The sequence below is a fragment of the Panicum virgatum genome, chromosome 7K, assembly GCF_016808335.1.
Source record: "Panicum virgatum strain AP13 chromosome 7K, P.virgatum_v5, whole genome shotgun sequence".
Taxonomy (NCBI): Eukaryota; Viridiplantae; Streptophyta; class Magnoliopsida; order Poales; family Poaceae; genus Panicum; species Panicum virgatum.
This window is the reverse complement of record NC_053142.1, coordinates 32,418,447-32,436,866: the sequence shown is the minus strand read 5'-3', so window position 1 is coordinate 32,436,866 and position 18,420 is coordinate 32,418,447. Positions and strand designations below refer to the sequence as shown.

The 18,420-nt window shown below is 44.2% G+C and overlaps 2 protein-coding genes and 1 non-coding gene across 10 annotated transcripts; 1 reads left to right on the top strand and 2 right to left on the bottom strand.

The window, feature by feature from the left end:
- TRNAQ-UUG lies at positions 1-72 on the top strand. Its single transcript has one exon. It is a non-coding gene; the product is annotated as a tRNA-Gln (tRNA).
- Positions 73-564: 492 nt separating this feature from the next.
- LOC120641007 lies at positions 565-7,763 on the bottom strand. 6 transcript variants are annotated; one of them, XR_005662106.1, is made up of 6 exons: positions 7,322-7,761; positions 7,086-7,223; positions 6,861-6,977; positions 6,712-6,768; positions 6,574-6,615; positions 6,015-6,477 (listed from the first exon to the last, which is right to left on the bottom strand). XR_005662106.1 is itself a non-coding variant. In XM_039916956.1 (4 exons), the coding sequence occupies exons 2-4, from the start codon at positions 4,779-4,781 to the stop codon at positions 1,240-1,242; spliced, it is 3,213 nt and encodes a 1,070-aa protein (XP_039772890.1). In that variant the 5' UTR covers positions 4,782-4,879; positions 7,322-7,743; the 3' UTR covers positions 565-1,239. The 6 variants fall into 6 exon arrangements, 2 of the variants coding, with proteins under 2 accessions (XP_039772890.1, XP_039772889.1); XR_005662105.1 differs by having other exon boundaries at positions 7,114-7,223; positions 7,322-7,759; XR_005662104.1 differs by having other exon boundaries at positions 6,712-6,977; positions 7,322-7,763.
- A 754-nt stretch (positions 7,764-8,517) lies between these two features.
- Positions 8,518-13,441, bottom strand: LOC120641006 (U-box domain-containing protein 33-like). Of its 3 annotated transcripts, XM_039916953.1 has the most exons (8): positions 13,165-13,441; positions 12,799-13,035; positions 12,286-12,706; positions 12,079-12,201; positions 11,443-11,988; positions 10,213-10,507; positions 9,779-10,125; positions 8,518-9,673 (listed from the first exon to the last, which is right to left on the bottom strand). In XM_039916953.1, exons 1-8 carry the CDS (start codon positions 13,218-13,220, stop codon positions 9,473-9,475), a joined length of 2,226 nt encoding a protein of 741 aa, XP_039772887.1. In that variant the 5' UTR covers positions 13,221-13,441; the 3' UTR covers positions 8,518-9,472. The 3 variants fall into 3 exon arrangements, with proteins under 3 accessions (XP_039772887.1, XP_039772886.1, XP_039772888.1); XM_039916952.1 differs by having other exon boundaries at positions 9,779-10,507; positions 13,165-13,438; XM_039916954.1 differs by lacking the exons at positions 12,799-13,035; positions 13,165-13,441 and having other exon boundaries at positions 9,188-9,673; positions 9,779-10,507; positions 12,286-12,428; positions 12,530-12,692.
- Between the last annotated feature and the right edge of the window lie 4,979 nt (positions 13,442-18,420).

The following is an 18,420-nucleotide window of genomic DNA, read 5'->3' as shown; positions in this document are numbered from 1 at the left end:
GGTTCCATAGTGTAGTGGTTAGCACTCCAGACTTTGAATCTGGCGACCTGGGTTCGAATCCCGGTGGGACATTTTTTTTGGTAATTTTTGTTTCAGATTATGTTCCGGTCTTCAGATTAAGCTGACTAGTAATAATCGTTAAAAGAGCAATGAATAGTTGTTTTTCTCGTACTGGAGTCAATGAGTCTGGACTCGAGCGCTCTGTTGTTCCATTGTATTTCTGCTTTGGAAGGATCATATAAATAAATGACTAAAAGAGCTATTGATCATCTGGTTGTTTGTTGAAGTGTGGAAACGAAATTGTGGAAATAGTTCTTTAACCCCTTTTCCTTGCAAGCGGAATCAAAAGTTCAGATCAAGCAAACTTTGCAGGCTTGCAGCTCATTGAATTGCGGATTAAGATGAAACAGAGCATGCAGGCAAGAAAGCTGCATGGTTCAGATATGAAAACAGAAACTGTCTCCGTACTCGAGCAAAATTCTTCTGTTGATGGCTATGCCAAAACATGTCACAAGTTGAAACAGACGCATGGAAACAAACATCTCCAGCTGATGCTGGCAAGAATAATTCACACAGCACAAACACCATAGATTGAAGCTTAATAAATGGTTCACAAATCACAGCAGCCAGCATCAGGCACACAAACCAGCTGTCTCTTGATTCATCAAACATTACATAGCAAGCAAACTCAGTGCATCCACGACAGGCGCGTGTGCGCGAGCACACACGCAGCTGCTGCTTATTAGCTCGGCACTCCGTTTCGAACGGAGCAGCAGGCACTCATCAAGCCACACAACATCAAACACACACACACACACACACACGCAGCAGGTGGTCAGGCACACACCCGGACCCAGCTACTGCTGCTGCTTCATTGTCTCGGATCCAATCGCAAGCCACACACTCGACTCGAGCACACAAGCCGGCCGGTGTCTGACCGTCTGAGCGCAACACGCGCGCAGGCAGAAAGCCCGGTGGCATTTTTATTCCAAAGCACTTGGCAACCGCTAGGCCAACTCGGCCATCGACGGCGCAGCGCAAGCAGGAAGCCAACCTGAGGCCCCTGCCCTTGTCAACAACAAACACAACCAAAGGCAGCTGCTGCAGCCTGCAGCAGCAGCATCAGTATCATCACAGCAAGCCTGCAATCCTGCCCGACCAGCGTCCACCGTAGAGGGCGGACGAGTCGGTCATCTCCCGTGGTAGCAGCGGCAGTAGTGTGGACGCACGGCTCAGGATTCACCTAGGCAATGCGAGAGGCAGCGAGTCATAAAATGTTTCACCAATGTTGGTGTACAGACTACAGAGCAGTGTGCGTACCTGAGGACGGTGCCCCTGAGGAGGCGCCTCCTCCTGTAGTAGCGCGAGTGCACGGGCGGCTCGAAGAGGTTGCGGTGGTGGCCGGCGGCGAGCCCGTCCCACTCCAGCGCGTCCCACACGTCCTTCTCCACCTCAACGGCCGGCCGCCTCACGCCGGGCTCGCGGCCCTGCAAGGCCGGCAGCCGGCGCAGGCCGAAACACCCCCTGATCCTGATGGTCTCGAGCGCCGGCGCGAGCATCTTGACCTCAGATATCTGTCGCAGCTTGGGCAGGTCGTGCAGGTGGATGGTGGTCAGCTTCGGGAACTGTAAGCCGTGGGCGACTATCTCCTCCGGGTACTTTTTGTTCAGCGCGTAGACGTGCGTGAGGTTGCCGCAGCGGATGATGTGGAGGGTCTCCAGGTTGGGGAAGGAGGGGACCCACACCGGCAGCGCGAACTGGAGCCTCGGGCAGGAACGCAGGTGCAGGTGCTGCAGCTTTTCGAAGGAATCATAGCGGCGTCTGACACATTGGCTCCAAATGCACCGGGCCATCTGGAGATCCGATGCCCAGATGGTCTGTAGTTGATTATAGTCCATTGCCTCTGCAGGGAAGATCGTATCCATGTTGGGACACCTCTCCACGTGGCACCACTTCAGGCGATGCCAGTCCTCGGGCATGCTAGCGCTGGTTGCGGCATCATGCACGTGCAGGGATTCGGCGTACCGTCTTGTTAGCTCACCTAAAGTAGGGGACTGTGGAAACGCCAGCATTGGGACATCTGCCACCAGTTCACTACCCAAGCTTCGGCTCTCGTTACTAATCTCAATATGATGATCTGACCGTTGAGCCGGGGGCTGTGGAAACACCAGCATTGGGACATTATTGTTGCCGATCTCGGTGGTTACATCACCATACGGACTCGCTAGAACATGGTGCTGGGGACTATTACTAGGTCCTGCAGTCTTCTCCTTGACCGTCGCTTCGAGTTGAACACCCCCACCGTACTCAACTGAAGAGGTGACATGGATATTGAAATGAGTGCCCTCATAGTCACCTCTTTGATTCACATAATGTTCCACCAGGTGACACAAGGACCTGCCGAGCCTCGCGTCTGCGAGAACAGCATGCAACTGCAAGTGGAAATGCTTATGCTGGGCAAGGGACGGCCGAGTAAGTCCAGGTGTCCTCTTAGCTCGTGTGTCTATGCACACCACTTCCAGCTTTAGCCGTTTCATTGAATCATATGATCCCCAAATTATTGCACGGAGGTTCTCACAACCCAGCAAAAAGAGCCGCTTGAGTTCTGGGACATCTACCACCATAGTTTTGAGGTCAAGTACCTTAATTTCACTTCCTGAGAGGTCTAGCTCCACAAGATTAGGTAGTCCGCGTACAAACAAATTCTCCAATTGCGTGCAGGCTTGTAGGGATATCTTGGAGGTTTTGGCATCCCTTTTATATGCATCATGCGGCTGCTCCGGTTCGGAAAATTCTTGGGGCAGCTTAAAGGATGACGTCCATTTGGTCGCCGGTCCATATCCATCAAAACTAAATGACCTTAGGGAAGAGGGGAGCCCGTCTGGCACAGCAACATTCTTTAGCCCGTCGCAACCATCAAGGATAAGCATCTGGAGGCTCTTTGCCATTGATAAGTTTGCTGGCAGATTTTCCATGTCTCTGTTACCAGACAAATCAAGTATTTCCAGATCTGTTTTGTCCACCAATGGGTTGTAGCAAGCTATTGATGGCGTCTCTGCTTTATGAGTGGGTTTGATTATCCGGAGCTTTTGGAGGTAACGCAACCTTCCCTGTAATCTACCACTTATTAACTGCCAACACATGAATCCCTCAATATTTAGCTCCCTGAGGTTAGTCATGATATCCATATTTTCTTCAGATACGATAGCATCCCATTCTGTGTAACGTAAGTCAAGCACCCATAGGCTTTGTAGACACACCCAATTTGCATTGTTCCCTGCACCTTCACTTCTGTTGTCATGTGTGCAGTGATCCAATCCGAGGAATCTCAATCCCTCACACTGGAGGAAAGGAGGTGACATAAAACTGAAGCTGCAATGAGAGAGAATTAGCACGCCAAGGTTGCAGCAGTGTTTAAGAAACACATTTGGTGAGTCTTGTGGGTTCTCAGACTTGTCAAGTGCTACGAATAAAGACGATGCCCTTTCCAATATAGCTTTTGTATCTTCTTGTATTGTCAGATTCTTTGAGGTCATACAAACCCAACGACAACATGGGCTCTCTCTAGAGAAAGAAATACCATCCTTCTTGACCACCAAAAATGGAGCCTCCGGGTCTTTCATGAGTTTTTCAAACACTTTGTCAAGCAGAGAAGCATTATTGCACACCCAATGTATTTCATGATGCAATGCATCAGTAATCTCCCTTGTTCCATTTCCCTTAATTATCCCATCACACATCCAGTAGTTTGGAGCATGAGCCACCCAATCAAATCCTGTGGCCCTGTGAAAACTATACTGCAAGAACAACTCGTACAGGCAACACTTCATTACCATTGTTGGGTCGACGCCTTGCATCCATGGGTGGCGAGCAACTATGTTAGCTGCTTCTTCACGCAGCAGTGCATGAACATCTGAAGTTTGTAATAGTTGGGACGACATACTAGAGATAAAAAAGTGGGTGTATCTTAGCTTTATTGCTACCTCACGCTGATCATGTATAGTCAAAGACCGTCTTTTGAATGTCCATACTATTACGTGGTTGCAATAGTCAGGAATAATGCCAAACTTACGTACATCAACCTCATCATCACTTCCATTAAGGAAAAGCATCACTAATTTTCTATTAACCAGGGTTTGGTTAATCACTTGAGAAACACTAGGTATCACATCCCTAGAGCCAAGGTCCACGCCCTTGAGGTCATCCACTTCATCCTGCTTGTCAAACGTGGCCATCACTGTTTCAGGGCCTAGTTTTAGCTCCTCTGCGATTTTCCTCTGCATCACCCTTGTACTTTCCCATGCTGAGCAATCTATGTAAATTATTGTGTCAAAGCATAGTCTTGAAGGATTTTTCTTAGCTTTGATTGACCGAAGTTCTTGTTCTATGGATCTGAGAACAGGGGCCGCCCCCAAGCCACCCCAACCATTAAAATAGATGACCTTTTTGTCACTCTTCTGCCGAATACATTCAAATATCTCCTCTCTGGCGCCATGAACGTCTCTTGCTTCGATATACTGCAGTGGAGTTAGGAGGAAGCAAAATGAGGCTACATTATATATATGAATCCGTTGCAGCTTCAGTTAGTAACTAGTCAATCCAATACGAATGCATATGCTCTGGTAGTGTGCATGAGATATATACGAATCAAAGGACGTTGGCGCATGCATGTATAAACCAGCAGCTAGCAGAGTGCACTGGCTTTTGCAAAACTGTTTGAATTAGATGTGCCAATGCTTACAGTCGCATGAATTAAAGTAGTGCCGTACCCAATTTTCCATGATGAAATCCCTGTTGCCTTATTCGAAGACCAACAACAGACAGGAAATGCGCGCACGAACGCCGATCTAACCCATGAACCCGCTGGTTCGATCAACACCTGAGCACAGCATTACTGTAAACAACCAGCACGGTACAGTACCACGAGTAGTATTTCCAAGGGAGCAAATAATGCGAGTAAAGGGGACCACACACCTGTTCCAAACTCCAAAGGCCAAGGAGGAATTAATCAAAGGAAGGCGCATCGACCTAACCCATCATTCCATTGATGAGTGCTCGCCCTCAGATCGAACAGGGGCCGGCAGGAAATGCAATCGCGAGGCGGAGGGCAGCAGGACTTAGGAGTGTAGTGTTAACTGTTGTGAGGCACCACGGCGGTCGGCAGCTATGTTCCTTTCTCTGCACAACGCATGGTTCCTTGCTTGCTGGCTGGCTTCCTCCATGTACGTTTTGCTAGCTGGGTGCGTTGCTTCTCACAGCAAGCAAAGCATTCTCCCTTCTCTTTATTCCAAAGCAATGGATAGTTCCCCTCTGCTTTTTTGGAAGATGGTCGGCGGTAGCTGTAATTTGTGTTAAAGACAGTCATGGATGGCCCGGTAAAGAGCAGCAGACATTTCTCCTTTGTTTAAAGAAGAGATTGCCAAGGCTTTTTCCTTTTCTTCTGGCTTGGGTGTGCGCGCGCGGGGAAGAGACAGATAACTGTTGCGTCTCGCCCAGTAAAATCGTTAGTCTGCTGTCAATTCTTCTTGAACGATGTCTAATGGACTACCCAGTTCGTGTGATCCTAATTATGCTATCAATTGTTCTTGAACTACTGTAGGAGACCAGGACACGCCTGCCTAAATCGTATACAAAAATTTTAGTTTGGATAGGATGTAAACATTGTGTACTAAATGTAAAACAATATGATCCAGTATCTATTCAAGATGTGACATAATACGCTCTAGTGTATTATGTGACCGTACATGCACATATCTTACAAGTTTGTGTATCGTTTGTATATTTTGCAATTTGTTGGACCAAAGTGACGACCATACAAGTTGTTATACGGTGAATGCAATTTACTCTTTTAGCCAAGGTTGTATAAAAAACAATGGTGTTGATCATCTAGACGGAGGGAATACTTGTAAGAGTCCTTTCGTGTTGGCTAACGCCTGAGAGTGACCGTTGAAAATCGAGTGTGCAGTTTATGATTTTACAGTTTACGCCTCAGCAAATTATGTCGCTCATCCATATGATCACCATTTGTAATTATCACATCTGCATATACACATGTACGTTTCCAATCGGCAACTGCACTTGAATATATATACAACAGGTCAAAGCAACAAAGCTATTCTTATACTAGACCTACTCAGCTGATGTGAGCATGCCCGATTGTATCTGTGGACATATGAAAAATGCACGTCCTATCAAAGACGAAATCAACCAACGAACTGGATCACAAGATCTTGGTGAATTTGCTGACCACTCAGAAAAATGGTATTTTCAGATAACAGCCATGATCATTTCGCACTTTTGGTTAGATGTAAAGGCAGATCAGTGGTCTTTTGCGTTGCTGGCCGGTTACTCTGGTTGACAAGGTGGTGAAGACAAACGACTAAATCCAGGATGTGATCCTCGGTCCTTGCCTTGTCGGCATGGTAGAGCGTCTCGATTGGATCTGCTTGACCTGGTCGTCTCCCGACCCTGTCAGTCCTGGAGCATTGAAGGCAAAGGGAATGTCAGATCTCCGAGAACTGTCATTCCCTAAGTAAGTGCGTTAAAAAGACTAGTGGAAAATAGTCATCTTACCCCGACTTGGCCCATTCGCTAAACCTCAAGAAGCCTCGGGCACTGAAGTAAGCATAAGAGGTAGTAGATGCATAAATCTCAATATAATAACTGAATCAACCTTAAAACAATTGGTTAGATGTAAACAAGCTATAGTACCAGGTGGTATTGATGGCCATAGGAACAAGCCATTTCAATTATTTCTCCATTTGAACCCTTATATCATCAATGGTGAGCCGCATCAGAATTCAGGGATCAGAATGTGCAAACTTTGGTGATGTGGTTCATTTGTTCTCTGGCTGTATTACCTCCTGAGCCACTAAGGAAGTTTTTAATCTATTTGGTAGAGCCGATTTGACCCTTGGTGGCAGCCCCTGGTAGAGGGCCTCTCTTGTGTTTGATGGTACATAACCTGATCGAGAAACCTATAGCCCAAAAAAATGTTTAATGTTCTGCCTTCAAAAGTTCACTAGCAGCTAGCAGAGTGCACTGGCTTCTGCAAATTTTTTTGAATTAGATGTACCAATGCTTACAGTCACATGAATTGCGGTAGTGCCGTACCCTTGTATCCATGATGAAATCCCTCTTGCCTTATTAGAAGACCAACAACAGACAGGAATTGCTCTCACGAACGCCGATCTAACCCATGAATCCGCTGGTTCGATCAACACCTGCGCACAGCATTACTGTAAACGAGCAGCATGGTACAGTACTACGAGTAGTATTATTTCCAAGGAAGCAAATAATGCGAGGATAGAGGGGCACACACCTGTTTCAGTTCCCGTGGAGAAGAATCCTTCTGCTGTCTGTCCAAACTTCAAAGGCCATGGAGGAATTAATTAAAGGAAGGAAGGCGCATCGATCTAACCCATCATTCCATTGATGTGTACACGCCCTCAGATGTAACCCATCAAAGGAGCGGGCAGGAAATGCAATCGCGAGGCGGAGGGCAGCAGGCTTGCGAGTGCAGTGTTAACTGTTGTGAGGCACACTGGCAGTAGGCAGCTATGTTCCTTTCTCCGCACAACCTATGGTTCCTTGCTTGCTTCCTGGCTTCCTCCCTGTACGTTTTGCTTGCTGGGTGCGTTGCTTCTCACAGCAAGCAAAGCATTCTTCCTTGTCTTTTTCCAAAGCAATGGATAATTCCCCTTTGCTTTTTGAAAGATGGTTGGCAGTAGATGCATGTAATTTGTGTTAAAGACGGTCATGGATGGCCCGGTAAAGAGCAGCAGACGTTTCTCCTTTGTTTAAAGAAGGGAGATATATAGCCCGTGTTGTTCATCCTTTGAAAAACTTATCCATGGAACATTGTTGCCCTCCCTTATTTCTGGTGGTTCGTTCACGTCGCTGGTGAATCACACTATGGCCACGGGAGATTCGGCTTATCTTTGGACGCGCGTCCGCTGTTCATATCGCTCAATTAAAATCCGTTGGGTGGGTCGGCCGAGATTGAGTTGTGGGCCGCGCAGAACAAACTATTGCTCGCATTTTCTGATAATTCCTATGCTCCTCTAGGCTCTAGCTCAACTTATGGGTGATCTTGCACGACATTTTTCAGAGTATGGGAATTGGCAGCAGTGTGGTTCATGTAGGTATTATTGTGGCGTTAGCGGCGCTAGATCGATCTCTCTTTTCAGGCTCAGTGGGAAAAACATCGACGCTTGTTCATGGGATCCTGATACGAACCATTGGCCCTCGGCTCGAAAACAACTCCAGTGTAGTTCATGTGGGTATTCTGGTGGTGTTGTTGTGATCTCTGTTTAGGCATGTCGGTGAAAACTTCAACACTCATTCGTGGGATTCTGATGCCATTGCTGAATTCCTTTTGCTTTCGGCTCGAAAACAACTTCATTGCAGGTAGGGACACGTAAATCCACATTGGATGGAGCATCGTCTACGGTATCCTGATGGTTCCATCGATCTCACTAGGGACGGAATTGTGTTGTAGTCCTAGATTTTTTTTTCTCCAAACGGGACATTGCCCATATTTCATTACTGAAGAGCAGCGAATTTAGCTAGAGTTCTGGACATAGCCCATACTCCACGCTCCCCTGACCACAGATAAGCCTGACGTACTAACGACCAGTCTAGTTAACCACAGCAACAAAGGGCTGTAACAAAAGCGGAGACCCTACATCCCGTGACAGAAAGAGAGACCTGCCTCTTAAGCGAAAAAAAAGGCAGGCGACCAAAAACAAAAGAGACCAAGAAAATCTTGCACGAGACCGGTCTTCCAGGACCTTTTCCCAGGCAGCTCAATGCAGCAGCAACATCCCAGTATCCTCCATAGGTGCCTGCTGTGGGTGCAGACTCACTTGAGGGCTTCAGCTCCAACCTCCAAGGCCACCCGATGCTCTTGACGATGCAGTTCTGCCCACAAAGATACAAAAGACAAAGCAAAGCAAATGATCTCAGCAGGAGATCTCACCAACTTTTTCTCAAAACAGATATTATTTCTTGCTCTTAACAATGGCAACCATATGATATTTGTCAGCTTGTTTCATGAACATTTGCACCCAGTATTGTAAGCCTAGATGAGTGTGCAGGTTGTTGTGAGTGGTGCACCCGTGTAATATGTGGTTTTGCTTTTGCACACATGATCAGATACAATGGCTATACCAAGATAAGAGACATAAAAAGAAATCACCAAATTCTGAGATTAGTAACTGCAGTATGAGGCCATGCTAGCTGTACATATATGGGCAAAAGTATGTGATCAATGTGATCATGCAGCTGCAATACCAAGCTTAAACATAGTAACATACTAATACATTCCGTCAAGTAATAAGCTCTTGGTAAATTCATACTCAAAAACCTTAAACCAACTACTAAAATTATTCATATATACAGTACTATGCGTCCCTATTATTTTTTCTACAAGTGAATCTACACAGATCGGAAAAGCAAAACAAATGCCAAGCTAGAGCTTCATCAGGCAGTGAGAGTGACGAAGCCAATCCTGGATAGCAAAGCGAATGGCGTGGTTGGGTGTGAGATTGCGATGCTCTAATTTCAGGCTGGTCACCGGCGACGTCTCGCTCCCAGAATCCATCCACTCACGGATCGTCAGCCCTTCGTACGTCAAGCCATCAGCACACACCTGAGGATCATGCATTATCTCCTGCAGGAAACAATGAAGGGGAAGATACCAAGTTTTTCATTACTCATCACATCCAGTCCCATACCCTTGCCCATGTGAACAATGGTTCAAGATGGTGTTGCTTGCCTGCAGAATAGGGCATAGGAAAGAGGAGGGTGCTCGTCCCTCCCTCGTAAAATATAGCTGTTCCAGATCTCGTACGGTCTCAAGAGTCAGCTCCGGGCAATCTTGGCTGCTGGTTTCACTGCACCTCAGCCCCAACTCTGCTAGCTTTCCAGCCACCTCCAAAGGCCACTGCCCAGCCATAGGATCGAGAATTGATGATAGTTTGCCACAGGACATAGCACGCCTTACCTCACCAGCAAGCCCTAGTACAACCTCCTGTTTACCGGTCAGTAGCTGGAGTATCACCGTTCCGAAGTAGTATATATCATACTTTGGTGTCATTACTTTGCTTCTCTTGCACTCTGGGTCTGCATAGGGAAAGGACCCTTTCAGCTTGGAACCGTCCGCAAATGATGGGAAATCCTTCATGTCATCTGTGAATAGCCGAGAAATACCAAAATCGGCAATCTTGCAGTGGCATTCAGTATCTAGAAGGATGTTCTCAAGCTTCAAGTTGCCATGGATGATCATCTGGGGTTTACAGGAATGCAAGAACAGAAGTGCACCTGAGATCTCAGCAACAATGCGGGCACGGATTTTCCATGGCAACCAATGGCTGTTGCATCTGTTGAAAAGGCGGTCGTGAAGGCTCTCACTTGGAAGATATTCATAGACGAGACACAGAGCTTCTGGGCATGCTCCAACCAATGTTAGAATATGAGGGTGCCTCACCTTGCTAAGGATATAAACCTTGTACAGAAACAGAAATAAGTATCTTCAGCTAAATGATGATATCGTGATACACATGAAACTGATAAATAAGCCCAAAATTTAATAGCAATTTCTAAAACTATCTACATTGCCATCAGACTTAAGATATGCAACAAATAAGCAGAAAATTTGCAAGCGTGGTAGGCCAAATTATCCTATTCCTTAATGCTACATTACATCACAAGTAATACTATAATGAGTTAATTTCGCAAAACAACAACTTTCCTTGACAGTTTAACAAAGAACTACAATTTTGGGTGGCAATTTCACAGAACTGCAAGCTACTCTCATCCCTCACAACACAGAACTACAACTTTTGAAAACCCGTAACAGCTCCAACAGTGGGGCCCACCTATCATTCTGATAAAGATCTTGGTTTTGTTTTTTATTAACTACTCCCTCCGTCCTGAAATATAAGACATTCTATATAAGGCATTGTAGGACTTTTTGACAAGTATTAAAAGAAATCATTTAATTTTCCTTGGCTCTTAGCTACATGCTTACCTTTTCTATTACTTACTCCCCTGCTTAATCTAAGGAACAACTTTAATTATGGCTGGTAAACGAAGAGCTCCCGGAGGATACATGCGTCCTTTGTTCTCTCCCTTAATATGTCTTGGAATTGCTAGAATACCTTATATTACGAGGATGGAGGGAGTACAAACTTTATTATTTTAATTTGATAAAATGCTTGTGAAATTAACTTTATTTTAATAGTAGCAAAAAATAATATTTGCTACACCATTCTTGTTTTTATTATTGATGAAAAATAGAGAAATGGATAATGTGTCACACCAATACCATGTGTTCACGTGTCTGGAAAATAACTTACTTAAGTTCAATAGTGCCATATTAACTAATAATAAATGTATCAAATGCAAGAGGTGTGTGGGAAGCGGGGAAACATGGAATACCTCTTGCTGAAACTGCTTCACGCTCTCAATGCTATGCGAGTGCAGCTTATAAATCATCACAGTTCTGTTCATGATTTCTCCTTTGTAAACGCACCCATGACCATCTGACTGTATCTTGAAGCCCTCTGAGAATTTACATGTTGCAGACTGGATATCTAACAGTGTAAATTCTCTAAAGCTGTACAAATCATCTCCAAAAGCATTTGACAGGCAATTGGATAGTGTGGCATTGCTGTATGTGACCCCCATAATCTGGTCAGTATGTCTATCTTCTAGCTTTGGTAGTTTCAGTTTCTTCTGCCTGAGGCTTTCTATGGAAGATTGGATCACTTCAAACTCTGCTGAAAACTCATCCATCTGAAGCTTTATGTTTGCAGCACGGGCATCTAGTAGGGCTAATCTTTTCATAGAAGATTCCAGCGCTGCTACAGCTCTCTCCTTATTTTTTAGAAGATCTTCATGCTGCTTTCTGGTGACTACCAGTAAATCTTCAAGCTCCCCCCTCATCTTAATTTCATGATTTTTAGTAGAATCAGAATCTTTTGCCTGCACAGAGAGCGAAAGATCGTTAAGAAAATGAACGCATGCGATAGGAGTACATGATATCTTAAATGGTGTGGAATAGATATTGCATACCCTGGCAAAAGCACTTGCTACTTTTGACTCTATTTCTTTGCGCTTCAGCAGCTCAACTAAAGCTTCCTTTCTTGATCCATCAGCTACCATCGTTACCTGTTTGAGATTTCTGTCCAATACTTCCTGGAAAAAATATCCATATTATGTTTTACACACGTCTCAAGCATGAAACTATGGATGCATATATAAGTGAAGCAGAGGGACCACCTTAGAATTTGAGGTATGTACAGAAGAATCAGAGCACAAGGTTGATTTGAGTGCTGCTGATTCTGCATCTTGCCAGTTTGCAATGCTCATACTATAGAAATGGTTGGCTTCGTGTGCCCCAAGAGCTTCATAACCATCATAATCTGAAACAATGCATGGATTAAGATCGACTTTCATTAGTGCCTCGCCCGTGACGTGTCCTTCATCAAGTATGGTTCCGGCATTGTTAGAATATGAGCTGAACCTAATTCTTTCTGCTGTCGGGACATCAACCTGGTAGTGAACTGGGGTGTTGCTGTCGGTGTCTGCACTAGCTTCTATGGTCCAGATGTGTCTTCCTCTCCACACGAACCAGATTTGGCAAAACGCAGGAGCATTGCTAGCCATTAAAGACTCTTTGCCGAACTTCAACTTGAAGCAGCTGCACGCGCTCGGCGCACCAGAACACGGTTCAGACAAACAGTCGAGCACAACATATGCTACTGGCTCCATCAAGAGATGGCAGAAGCGTACCTGTCGGGTGTCGACCCCATTACAAGATTGGCGATCCTGTAATGGTTGACCAAGCCAAGAATGCCATCGTGGATCTGGTCGTTCTCCGTGAGCAGGAGTTTCGCCTGCACCTGGGCGGCTGGGCCCTGTGGCAGAAGGCGAGGTAGGCGAGGAGCACCCTGTCCGTCTACTCCTTCTCGGACTTGCGATGGGAGAGCACCAGCTCCTTCGTGGCTTGCGCCGCCGGGATCTTCTCCACTGCATTTTCCCAGTCCATTTGGAGCGATTTCAGTTCATTTGCGTTGGGGCGCGCAGCAGGCGAGTGAACGAGAGATCGACTGAACTCCTAGATAGAGAATGATGAAACGCAGGCTCCACAGTGCTCACAGAGGGTCGGGATGAGCGGCGACGGCTGGTGGACGTGGAGGAGGACGATGCGGCATTTCCCGAAGCGGCGCAGCGCCCAGCGCAGCAGCCCGAGCGTCTTCTCTGGCGACCTCCCCACGGCCACGTGGACCCACGCCTCGCCGCGGTGCTGCCCCCGGCGGCCGCCGCCGCAGCAGAGGCGTGGGCAAGGCCTGGGCAGCGGCGACGGGCCCAGGATCTGCATCGCCGCCCGCCCGTCTCTCTCTCTCTCTCTCTCTGTTCGCTGCTGCTGCCGGGAAGAAGCAAAGCGAAACGAAGCAAAGTCAATGTCGTTCTCGCTGCATGCGCCAGGTACTTAAGAGGATCGTTAGGGCATTAGGCTGCCAGTCTTCGAGCCATCGGATATTGTTTAGTACTGGCCCGTGCTAATAGCGCGGGTAACTAGTTATTTATTTATTTTTTTAGATTTTTTATCTTAACAGAATAGAAATATTACCTCTCGCTCGCTGAATACTACCTGCAGCTTTCTATGTATAGTTTCATATCAATCATCGATTTCTAAAGTACTTTACTCTATATCATATTTTCATAGTTTAATATTTGAACTTGCAAAATCTAAATATGATGATTCAATTTAATATTGGGCCATCTTCAATATGGATGCATATTGTAGCATGTGATATTTAAGTTTGATGATTAACTGTAATATGGAATCAACTTGAATACATGGTTTATCCTTTATAAAGTTTTTATATAGGTATCAAATATATTATATGTATGTGTTAGTGATGTTGAAGCCAACAACTTGTAACTTAGATGTTGGACTTTGATTTGTGCGATAATTTGAATAATATTTAACAAAAGAAAGTCTAGCCTAGTTGTTAGATCACCTGAGAAATATCTAGCCGTTCTAGATCTAATTCATGGTGGGAGCGAATTAAGAATTTTATGAATTAAATTAAAAGTTATATTTAAAAATAGTTTAGGGCCTCCCTGCTTACTCCAGTCGATATATATATATATATATGTGTGTGTGTGTGTTTTATTGTGTTTTACTCATAGATTTCCCTCACTTTGGTTACTGTATATTTTTAATTTGTTTTTAACCCACCGGACTGCATAAATGAGTCCACTTTAGAGTTTTATCATATTGGTGATGGATAGTTCCAGACATGTCTTTTATGTTGTTTTTAAATCTTTTCTTTAACTTCTAGCCTGTCGATTTCTCCATCTTCCATTTTCTTGCTCCACGCATTTAAAATCGATCAGTATATTTCGTGTATGATGCACCTAACGGAGAAGTTTCCTATTTAGTTCGACTCAGTTGCTGATTTTAGATTGTGCTTTAGAGCTTGCTATTTGTTCTGAGAGAAGAGGGCGGTAGCCGCAGCTGTTGGAGTTATTTGTCGTGTATCATTCCATTTTCTTGCTCCACGCATTTAAAATCGATCAGTATATTTCCTATTTAGTTCGACTCAGTTGCTGATTTTAGATTGTGCTTTAGAGCTTGCTATTTTTTCTGAGAGAAGAGGGCGGTAGAAGCAGCTGTTGGAGTTATTTGTCGTGTATCATAGGCTATCGACTTAGAGATAGTTTGGCAGGGTTCTAACTATGGCTTAAATGGCTCCGGCTATGGCCCTTAGATGAAGCAGCTTCTGTAATGGTCCTATAATGTGATTTTATAATAATATAATTTTATATGAAAATACATAATAAAATAATTTTTGTTTTCTCTTTTTTTCTCTCTTATTTTTCGCATTTTTCGTACTTCCTTTTTTCTTCTCACTTTTTGTACCTTCCTTGTCGGTTCAACCTCCCTCTTTATCCTTTCCCACGCTGACCATATGCTCTGCTTTGCCCATCCCTTAGGAGCTGTTGCGCTGCCTCCGCCGCTGCCGGTCATCTGCTCGTACGCTGCTGGTGTTTCGTTGTTGCTCCCTCCCCCCCCCCAGCTGCACCAAGATCTGGTGATCCCAGACGAGGTGCTTCTGCTACTCTCCCTCCGCCGCTGCCCAAACTTGTGCCCAAGTCGGGCCGTGCCGCTGCGCGGTTGCCATCCTAAGTTGGCACGGTGGTTCTGTCTTTTTTTTGCCACCTTTCAGAAGGGCTAATGTTATTTGTAAAACATCTTAGTGGGAAGCAGGGTATTTATTCTGATTGCAGGAAAGGTATATGTTGGTTTACCGTAGAGCTTTTTTCTTAAATGATTGTTTAGCGTGAGCCATATGTTTCAAGTTTCTGTATGTTAACATATTACTCTGTTAAATCTGATACATAAGCTTTAACTACTCTGTTAAATCTGATACATAAGCTTTAACTGTTGCATAGTATATATCCACTATTTTGATACTTGCTGATATTTTTTTAGCAATTCCTGATTATTATATATTCTTATTACGAAGATGATTATTTTGAGATCACATTTCACAGGACTATGCTGTGTACTTATCTAAATACTTGCAGAGCATGTTTATATTACTGATAAGAAGATCTTTTTGTAGATAATGTTTTTGGCCTTATTTTCTCCAAGATATTTTGGTCATCGATTAGCACCTTCAGTTCTTTTTGTCACCCTTAAAAATCTCACATATAAATGGACATGGGTGAACACCTGTTTAGACAAATATATCCTCATCCTGTTAAGAGACTGACTCTGGCTCTTATTAATGGTCCTTTCAAAGGACTGACTATACAACAATGGAGTGTTTTTTTTCCTCAATCAAATTTCTTGCATGTAACAGAGTTTGGCGATGGAATATGAATATTGAGTGAAGGTATTCACTCGATTTTTAGAGCAAGAGTCGGCAAAACAAATTGAGTGAAAACTCTATAGCTAAAATAATAGAAAAACCTACAGCAATCTCATCCTATCCACTCGTATGCACATCGAGTCACCGCATTTACCTACGTGTCTTATCGACTCCCTAGCTCCAAGGCCCCAACCAACTACTGCTCTTGTCAAGTAGCCGCAATCATTGCGTTAACATGCCAAAACTACCAAGCTCATGCTGCACATCCAACGGATGGAGGCGACAATAAAATAACATATCATATAAGTGCTAGTGGACAGTAACTTAACATACGATGGTATATACATAAATCAAGACACAAATGGAAACGTTGGTTTCTTGTATCATGCGGACTCTATATTTATTGCATATTCTGTTTATAGCTTTAGCTTTAATTGGATACATACTTTTTTGGATAGTTAGACTCTTCTGGTTAGTTTAGACCGTTAGATCTTCATAAAATCCGATGGTGCAAGTTTTTCTCTTTTTTAGATTAATGTGGGAATTTCTAGACGCTCTTGGCAAATGTGGTGGCTTCTTCTAACACTCAAATATATATATAATAGATAATGAACACTTAGCCCGGCACGGCGGGGGGGGGGGGGGCGGGGCAACCGGATCTTCTAAGTAATATTCTTTGCCACCTGCCAGCGGACATTTAAAAAGAATTGTATACATTTCCGGATCAAATGTTCATAAAAATATTAGCAATAGGCCAGTCCCATAATTGTATCTATAATCACTCTGTTCGCTGTGCTGTGGCTGGTGCTGATTTGTTATGAGAGAAAAATACTGCTGGATGGCTAGTGGCTGCTGGCTGGTGCTGATTTTGGCGTGAGAGAAAAACACTATTGGCTGAATGCAGCGAACAGAGTCAATATATATCTAATTTGATGTGGCGAGATGGAAAAAGTAAATGTCTACTCTCCCGGCGCCGTGAATCCCATTCATAATTAAGGTCGTACTGTCGCAGTCATCTTGCATGTGTTCTATGAACTGCGGATCAGGTAGCTAGCTTGATGACGACAGAAATGATGTCTTTTTGTATCTGCAGCGCAAGATGCATTCCCCTTGAGTCCAGCATGGTAGAAATCAAAACTGTATGTCCAATCAACGTATCAGACTGAAAAGATACACACTAATCCCGCACAAACTTCAATTATTATACACAAACTACAACTTTTAATACGTATGGAAAAGAAAATGCGACCTAAAATATTTTCATTTCTCCAACCTGAAAACCTCTAAAAGTCATCTTCTCCATGGTGAACCAACCATGAAAAATATTGATGCAGAAACCAACTTGCAGACAAGGAACTCATGGCTGGTTCACCAATTTACAATATTTTTTCTAAAAACATTTTACGAGAACTATGCATAGCTGGCTTGCTCTTGCTCTCTTCTAGTACATTATTTTAGCCATATCCATATACTGCACGATCTCAAACACTACGTTTTCTTCAAATTCTCTCTAGGCCGTTTCACCCTATTGCAGTATACGGCCCAAGCCCAATTTTTTTCTTCTCAAATACATAGAAAAACTGCATATCATTGTATAAAGACAAAAAAGAATTTTACAACCGCACGAGCACAAATCCCATGCGCATTGCACCATCTCGGCACTAGAGTGTGGCGAGATGGAAAAAATAAATGTCGACTCTCCCGGCGCCATGAATCCCATTCATAATTAAGGTCGTACAGTCGGAGTCATCTTGCATGTGTTCTATGAACTGTGGATCGGGTAGGTAGCTTGATAACGACAGAAATGGTGTCTGTTTGTATCTGCAGCGCAAGATGCATTCTCCTTGAGTCCAGCATGGTAGAAACCAAAACTGTATGTCCAGTCAACGTATCAGACTGAAAAGATACACACTAATCCCGCACAAACTTCAATTATTATGCAAAAACTACAACTTTTGATACATATGGGAAAGAAAATACGACCTGAAATCTTTTCATTTCTCCAACCTGAAAACCTCTAAAAGTCATCTTCTCCATGGTGAACCAATCATGAGAAATATTGATGCAGGAAACCAACTTGCAGACAAGAAACTCATGGCTGGTTCACCAATTTACAATATTTTTTTCTAAAAACATTTTACGAGAACTATGCATAGCTGGCTTGCTCTTGCTCTCTTCTAGTACATTATTTTAGCCATATCCATCTATTGCACGGTCTCGAACACTATGTTTTTCTCAAATTCTCTCTAGACCCGTATCACCCTATTGCAGTATACGACCCTAGCCCAGTTTTTTTTTTCAAATACGCAGAAGAACTGCGTATCATTGTATATAGACAAAAAAAGAATTTTACAACCGCACGAGCACAAATTCCGTGCGCATGGCACCATCTCGGCACTAGAGTGTGGCGAGATGGAAAAAGTAAATGTCAACTCTCCCGGCGCCGTGAATCCCATTCATAATTAAGGTCGTACTGTCGCAGTCATCTTGCATGTGTTCTATGAACTGCGGATCGGGTAGCTAGCTT

Bases quoted from the DNA above. Each gene is read 5' to 3' on its own strand.
- LOC120641006 (XM_039916952.1), bottom strand. From the start codon at position 13,220: ATGCCGCATCGTCCTCCTCCACGTCCACCAGCCGTCGCCGCTCATCCC. The intron at 12,202-12,285 runs GTGGTCCCTCTG...TATTTTTTCCAG, and splicing joins TACATACCTCAAATTCTAAG to GAAGTATTGGACAGAAATCT. The intron at 11,989-12,078 runs GTATGCAATATC...CTCTCTGTGCAG, and splicing joins TAGCAAGTGCTTTTGCCAGG to GCAAAAGATTCTGATTCTAC.